We start from the raw sequence: 8118 nt of genomic DNA, 5'->3' as shown, positions 1-8118 counted from the left end.
GAGCTGCTGGGATTAGAGCCGGCGCCCATATGGGATCCCAGCGCGCTCAAGGTGAGGACTTTAGCTGCTAGGTACGCCGCCAGGCCCTTTTTTTTTTTTTTTTTTTAAGATTTTATTTATTTTTAATGGAAAGACGGGTTTGCAGACAGAAGGAGAGACAGAGGAATATCTTCCATGTACTGATTCACTCCCCAAGTGGCTGCAAAGGCTAAAGTTGCACCTATCTTGTAGCGCGCCCCTGGCCAGCAGGGAATAAAACGCAGACACCGAAGTTCTTCTCTGATCACACTTTATTGGAGCGCCGCTTGGTTGAGGGCAAGATGGTGGTGGGGGCGCAGGGAGAGCAAAGCGGATGGCTTATATGCAGCTCTATGAGAGGCGTGTCTGTGGTTCAGGGACTGGTCGTGATAGGACAGTGAGTGCTTACTTGTCAGATTGGGATAGGTCGCTGCTGTTGCCGGGCAAACTAGGGCAGGAAGCTACGTCAGGGCAGAGTTGTTTACTCTGTGCCTGTCGCCATCTTGTAATGGCGGCTGACTGCGCTCTGCACTATCTGAAGTCAGGGGCCAGGAGCTTCTTCCGGTTCTCCTAAGTGGGTGCAGGGCCCCCAAGCACTTGAGCCATTCTCTGCTGCTTTCCCAGGCACTTTAACAGGGAGCTAGATCAGAAGTGGAGCAGCTGGGATTTGAATTGGCACCCATAGGGGACGCTGGCCTCCTTAGGTGAAGGATTAGCCTACTACATCAGGATGCTGACCGCACCAATCACACATTTTATGACCAGTTTAGAAAACAGGTTTAGTTCTGGCTAGGGCTCAAAGAAGCCTAGGACAGCTTGTGCCGACACCCCCTCTGGCCGACTCGGGCAATCTACTTTGCTCTGCAATTCAGTAAGTCCTCAGGGTCAGGGGGCAAAGCCATAGTCCTCAGCCGAGCATGAATTTCTGGCCCTGTGTCCCCGCCTCACCACTTTTCATGTCCTCCAGTTCCAGCCAATTCCAACCTGCTGTTCATATTACAGTGAAGGTCCCAGCCCACGATGCTGGGTCTAGAAGTGCTCGGAGGGAGCCCAAGTTGTGACTCCGGGCTTAAGTGGGGCTGGTGTCACATACCAGAGCAGCAGTTGGCATCCTGGCTGTTTCACTTCTGATCCAGCTCTCTGCTAATGCACCTGGGACAGCAACAGAAGATGGCCCAAGTGCTTGGGCCCCTGCCCAGAAAAGGGAGACAGGGATGGAGTTCCTGGGCCCTGGTCGGGGGCTGTCCCAGTCGCAGTCCCAGACTTTGCAGCCATATGAGAAATGAACCAGGGAATGGAAAATGGATCTCTCTCTCTCTCTTCCTACAGCTTGGTTTCTCTCTCTTTGTGTCTCTGTCACTCTGCCGTTCAAGTATAAATTAATCTTAAAAAAAAAAAAAGTTTGACTATCCCAAAGGTAATCTCTAACCTCTGGGCTTTTGTAATTTCCCCAAGCCTCTGTATTAATCCCCACAAAAATCCTCTCAGGCCAGCCTAGATGCTTCGTGCCTTCCTCGTATTTGGGATAGGGACTCAGGGCAGAACCCAAACCTGTTATCCCTAGAAGCTCAGTTAAGAGGCTAAAATCCTTCAGCAGCTCAGACTCTGCAGTGGGGAAGCAAGCCGAACAGCTGCTCCGGAGCTCCTAGAAACCGGCGCGCCCCGGGCGCCAGTCTCTATGGCAACGACACCGGCAACGCTTGTCGCGGGAGGACCGGAATTGTGGCTTCAGCCGGCGTCTCTATGGTCTCGGTCACCTAGAAGGACCGACACCGCACTTCCGGGAATATGGCGGCGTCCAAGTCGGGTAAGTCACATGTTGCTGCCGAGTGGTCCGACCCCCGAAAGGATCGTCAGGGGCTCTCCGCTTCCCCCAGGTGGCGGCAGTCGGAGCTGAGGCCGCGGAGCAAAGTCATCCCCCCGTGGCCCAGCACAAGCTGACGCGAGGAGTGCTCGCAGCCTTCGCGGGGACCGTGGGACCGACCCTCTTGCCTGTGTGCAAAGCGATTCTCATCTGTGTCATTCCGTTCAACAGAAAAGGGCCGAGTACGTTCTGGATTTCTGGTGCTGCAGTAAGCGTGTTGGGGATGTGGAGTAAAGCCTGGTCGGCTTTCCAGGGCACATGGTTTTAAATGGCTGTGCCAAGGGGTGGTCAGGTCTTTTAAATGTGCACACTACCATTTTGACTGACATCAGGGTATTGATGGGTCAACAGTGACTTCCGAAAAGAGGTAATTTTGAAGTGGCTCTTGAACGCCTGTCGCGTTGAATTTTATCCAGAAGCAAGTAGGGCCGTTTCTTCAGTCAGCACTTTCTGGTTGAAACTTCAGATTCCAGTTAGGCTCTCGGGTTACCCTCCATAGCAGAGGAGAAACGTGCGTGATCCTGAATCACTGCCTTTGGTTTCTGAAGAGACCGGTCACCGTAAGTCTGATATATGATGGTCAGGAGGCGTGCCTGATTTTTTTTTTTTTTAAGAGAAAACATACTTGGTCTCAAATGAAAATTTTACTCTTCAGAGGTGTCCCTTTAGGAGGCTACCATTCCAGTTAGTGCTGTTGGTCAGTGCCTGTAAAAAATGGAAGGTCCACACACCTGAGGACGAGTGAACTACAGTAAATCAAGTCAGTGTGGGTTGTCTCAGTGTTTAATGTCTTGTGTGAGAAGCCATTTTAACCATCTCAGAGGTGTTGGTATCTCCGCTGCATGGGGAAAGGCCCAGGAGTGGACTTCTCTTTGCTTAATAAAGGCCTGTTTGTACTTGGCTGGTATTTTCTTTCTCGGGTGGTCAGCAAAGCTAACAAGAGGCAAGTCTAATGTACAAACTGGGTCATGCCATCCGGACCCACAAGGCGGAGTTTTGGGTTGGTGAGTTTAGAGATGAAGTGGATCATTTTGGTGTCAGGCAACCTAGGCTCATCGTTCTAGCATCACCTCTTATCAGCTGTGTAACCTCAGGCAAGAAATTCAGACCTTTTTCCCTTCATCTGTAAAGTGAGAATAACACCCCTCACAGAACTAGCAGGATGAAAGGAGGGTGTAGGATGGCGTGTATCATCCGCCTGTTAGGCAGCACACGCTCAGTGGGTGTGTCTCTCCCAAGCTGGATGGTTTGAAAAGACTAACCTCATCAGCAATGTGGGAGAAGTGTGTAGCCCTCTCACCAGGAGAGGGTGTAAATGCTAATGCATGGGGTAAGATAGGGGTGCTGGTAAGTACAGTTTCTTCTGAATCTGGCTAACGAGCACCTCGTAGTTTTGTTGCTACAGGAAATGTACAGACAAGCTTCCTGGGCATGAACTGCACGTCCTTTGTGCAATCTTGAGCAAGCCATGTTCCCTCTAAGTTTCACTGTCCTCATTTATAAATGATGGATAATACTCGTTTCCTAATCAGGCTGGGAAATAGAAGTGAAATGCGAAAGTCTTCCATGTAAAGTCTTGGTACAGTTTGGCATGTGGTGAGCGCTCCATGGATTTAGGAATCAGTATGGATGCAGGTCCTCCCTGACTTGTCAATGTGCTAAGGTTGGCCTCTGTGTGGCCACACTGGGACCTCCCCCAAAGACCTACTCTCCTCCTTCCTCTGTCTCTCCCCAGGGTTCATAAAGAGCAGTGAGGATGGAGTTGGGGCCTGCTCTGCACACGGTCTCCTTTCCTCTTAAGAGGTAACGTCACCCCTTCTTGGCTGGTGTGAGCTGCTTTCACCATGAATGTCGCTCCCGAGACCAAGAGTCGGGGGATGAAGTTTGCTGAAGAACAGCTGCTAAAGCATGGATGGACTCAAGGTGAAGCCTGCAGGGCCTTTCCTGTGCCCTCTGCATCCCTACCTGGCCTCTGTCCAGCAGAGGCATTCAGACTTGTTCCCCTCTATTCTGCCCAGGTGAAAGACAGACAGCTAGTTCAAAGGGAAGTCTTCAAAAGCAGTTTTCTGACCTCTTCAGACAAAGAGAACATTAGAAATTTGACAATGGATAGTGAGGAATAAATAGTTGGGAGGATAGTTGTGGGACAAACATGACTTCTGTCCCAAAAGGGATGAAGGGAGGTGGAGTTCAGGCTCCGATAAAACGGAGGGACTGTAAAGTCGTACCATAGAGGTGCTGGGAGGGCTTCTGAGGGACAGAATGCACTGATGGTGGGTATGTGCAGTGGCGAGGAGTGCCTTGTGTTGTGGGTAACCCGGGGAGGGCTCGGGGCAGGCAGCTGATCACAGCAAGACACTGTCGTCTGCAGGCAAAGGCCTGGGCCGGAAAGAGAATGGTATCACCCAGGCCCTGAGAGTGACGCTGAAGCAGGACACTCATGGGGTAAGACTGGGCAGGCTGAGGAAGGTCACCATGGCATCATGGACTTGGGGGGGGGGCGGGTAGGGGGTAAATGTACTCAGAGCTTATCCTTTGCCCCTTGCAGGTGGGCCATGACCCTGCCAAGGAGTTCACAAACCACTGGTGGAATGAACTCTTCAACAAGACTGCAGCCAACTTGGTGGTGGAGACTGGGCAGGTGGGAGCTCCCACAGGCACATGACACGTGAGGGCCTGGGATTGGCAGAGGGGAGACATGGCTTGTCACCTGCTCACTGAGATTTCCCCGTAGGATGGAGTGCAGATAAGGCGCCTTTCTGAGACCACTCGTCCTAATCATCAGAAGCCCAATCTGCTATATCAGAAATTTGTGAAGGTATGAGGGGCTGGGAGTTGGGGTGGGGCTGAAGAGAACCCTCTCCTCCCCACCTTCCCCCGTTCTTCCCAGGAACCCAAGCAATTGCCTTGTATGTCCTATTGGTTCTTAGACCTGTCCTTACACAGTGGGATCCTCCGTCCAACTCGCTGTTGCTGACTTAAGCTGCCCAGACCCTCAGCAAGAATTGGCATCTTCATGTTCACAGAGCCCTGCCAATGCCTGCTGAGGGAGTGGGAAGTGCGGCACAGGCTTTCGGATCAGAGGCTGCTAAGGACTGAGGCAGGGGGACCTGATTCAAAGGCTCCCCGAGACTGAAGAGACCTGAGAGACTATCCAGGCTTGCCTCGTTTCACAGGTGTTACTGTACCAGTGTAAAGTGGCTTGAAGAGCCCATAGCTGGCTAGCAGTGATAGGAGTGCAGTCCAGGCCTGAGACCTGTCTCCTTCCCCGCTCCCATGGTCTCAGCAGAAGGGAGCTCCCATGGAATGCTTGTCCATTATATGCTGTGGACTTCACATGTTACCTAATACATCCTTCCATGGCTCTGCGTCTGTGCTGCCATCCGCTGCTCCAGGACCCATCTATCGTTATTTCTTGCCTAGTTTCTTTAACAGCTTTCTCACCTCTACTGTCAATCCCTACTACAATCACAAAGCAAGCTTCATCATGTCACTGGCTCCTCTTTGACGTACGATGGCACAGTTCAGACTTAGGAGACTAGCGACCCCACATGCCTGGGCCAGCCTGATCTCCAGCTTCACTTCTTGCCAGTTCCCTCCAAGACCACTGTGCTTCAGTCAGATGGAGTCTTGCTGGGAAGGTACCATGTTCTTCCATCAGGCTTTGTCCTCCTGCCTAGGACATTCTTCTTCCTTTCCCCCTTTCTCTCTTCTGTTTTCTACAACTCTGTTTCCATGCCAGTTACTGCTAGAACTCAGTCCCTGGACTCTTGAGTGGGTACTCCACCCCTGGCACAGGGCAGCACTCTCCATCATTGCCTAGGTTCTGCCACATGCCTCATCCCCAGCCCCAGGGATCCCATCCGGCCTGCACCCATCTCATTCTTTATCCACTCTGTAGCCCCAACTTCTTGGCCCACCATACATTCTCACTTAACCTGGTTAGATGAGAGTGCCATGAGGAGGTACCATGGTGAGGGGACTGCCATCATTTTATAGTTTCTGGCATTTGTCCCATTGTGAGCCCAGGTGCAGAACCCTTCCTTGTTTTGCCCACTAGCCAGCTGAGACAGGGCTCAGGACTGCTCCACCTCCTACTCAAGCTAAAGTGTGCAGGGGGCCCACCTCCCTGGGGCTCGGTAGGGAGCTGTGTTGGGGCTGTGAATTCCTAGAGAGAAGAGAGATGGCAGTGGTGTTGAATGGGCCTTGTCCACTTCCATGATCCCTCCCTTTAGGTGGCCACGCTGACTTCAGGTGGAGAGAAGCCAGACAAGGATATGGAGAGCTGCAGCGATGAGGATGAGCAGAGGCCTAACCCACCAAAGATGTGAGACTTCTTTCGGCACTAGAACATGCTCTTAGATCTTGAGGGACAGGACTGAGCCTGACGTTTGGCTGTGGCCTACTAGGGGTGGGAGGAGAGGAACTGTGCCGAACTGGTCTTTGTATCCCTGGCATCTCACAAAGAGGCAGGTCCTGAACAGGAGCTCAGGGCGAAGGAGCGTGTTAAAGGGGAGAATAGGGCAAGCCTCTCATCCAGGCCTACTTCTAATTCCTGATCACTCCCACAGAATGACCGATGAGATGTTGCTGCAAGCTTGCGAAGGGCGGACAGCACACAAGTGAGTAGTGGTTAGCCTCTCAGTAGTCTGCCCACCCTTGAGGGTGGCATGTGCCATCCCTTTCTCCTTATCCCAGGGATGTGATTCCAAAAACTGGCAGCTTCTACTCTCCCCTGCCCCCAATCTTCCCACAGCCCCAGGGGTTGGGCCCAATCCCCTGATAACCCTCATTCTGACTTGGATCCTGTGGGTTCCAGGGCTGCCCGCCTAGGGATCACAATGAAGGCCAAACTTGCTCGGCTAGAGGCCCAGGAACAGGCCTTCCTGGCTCATCTCAAAGGCCAGACCCCTGGGGTCCCTCAACCACAGTCTGAGAGTAAGCTCCCCAAGAAAAAGAAAAAGCACAAAGAGGAGGAGGCTGCAGTGAGCAGTTACACAGATGAGCAGCCCCCAGAGCACACGGACCAGAGTGTCCGGAAGAGCAAAAAGAAGAAAAGACGCCATCAAGAAGAAAAGCTCTCAGATGGGAGTGAAGGAACAGCTGGTGGGGAAGAGGAGGAGGAGGCTGCAGGCACAGGTGGGTTCGGGGCAGTGCACAGCAGAGAGAAAACTGACCAGTCCCGTGGGAGGAAGAAGAAGAAGCAGAAGCACCCTCAACAGAAGGAGACGGGGGTCTTGGATAAAGCAGGGAGGGGTAAAGAGACCGAGGCAAGCAGCCATGCCAGGAGGCGGCGGTGGGAGGAGGACTTGAAGTCAGAAGAGGAAGATGTAGATAAGACTGATCTAGGTAATGAGACAAGGGAAGCAGAAAGTACTGTGTACAGTGACCGAAAAAGCAAGAAGAATAAGAAGAAAAGAAAGCAGTGGCAAGAGGAAGAGGAGGAGGCCTTGGAGAGAAGGGATGATGATGAAGATGGCAGGACTAGGGAAGACAATAGGGCCTACAAGGGCTCAAGCAGCAGAACCAAGAAGAGGCGGCAGTACCAAGAGGAGAAACCTGCTGGAATCCACACTGACCAGAGAGCCAAGAAAAAGAAGAAACGGAAAGAGAGAGACTGAGAGGCCTGGCCCCAAGTGGGGTTCACGAGGTCCTTTTCAGTGGCTGACACCTCAGACGGCTAGGTTGCTGGCAGTGCTTCTGCACCTAGCTGAGAAGCCCCTGCCAAGGAGTGTAGTCCCCTGCACAGCTGCTAATGCGGAGACCGTGAACTCTCAAGGCCTGCAGAAGCCAGACCGCCAAGGGACGAGGCATGCCACCAGATGGGACAGAATGCAGCTAGACCCCTCAGGGACTTCTCTTGCCAAAACAAGTTGTAAACACAGTTAACATGAAATGTACTGACTTGTAAATGTGTGAATGGATTTAGCTCCATGGGCTATCTTCATGGGCCAGTTTAACATTTTACCAAATGGTTGAATAAATATCAGGCTCCTAGCCTACAGATAAGTCCAGACTAACACCCCCATTCCCAGCCTGGGAAGGTTCTGAATACAAATTGTGAAATTTCCCTTGGAGGCTCTTGAAGTTCTTACCTTCCTGCACTCTTGCTACACTAATGCTAAGTGGAAGTAGCTTACGGACATCGTCCAGCTCCGTGTCTTAGCCAAATGGTTACAGGCTACCCATCTATAAAGGATGGCACACTTTACTTGGGACCTACCAGTGAGTGTCCA

The 8118-nt window shown here is 52.1% G+C and overlaps 1 protein-coding gene across 1 annotated transcript; it reads left to right on the top strand.

The window, feature by feature from the left end:
- Nucleotides 1-3385: 3385 nt before the first annotated feature.
- LOC101526739 (G patch domain-containing protein 4) lies at nt 3386-7782 on the top strand. Its single transcript, XM_004589229.4, has 7 exons — nt 3386-3805; nt 4254-4327; nt 4431-4523; nt 4617-4700; nt 6118-6209; nt 6454-6504; nt 6702-7782. Exons 1-7 carry the CDS (start codon nt 3727-3729, stop codon nt 7501-7503), a joined length of 1275 nt encoding a protein of 424 aa, XP_004589286.2. The 5' UTR covers nt 3386-3726; the 3' UTR covers nt 7504-7782.
- Nucleotides 7783-8118: the final 336 nt, after the last annotated feature.

The sequence above is a fragment of the Ochotona princeps genome, chromosome 2, assembly GCF_030435755.1.
Source record: "Ochotona princeps isolate mOchPri1 chromosome 2, mOchPri1.hap1, whole genome shotgun sequence".
NCBI lineage: Eukaryota > Metazoa > Chordata > Mammalia > Lagomorpha > Ochotonidae > Ochotona > Ochotona princeps.
Note: the sequence above shows the minus strand (reverse complement) of the source record. Positions and strands in the feature narration are given on the sequence as shown.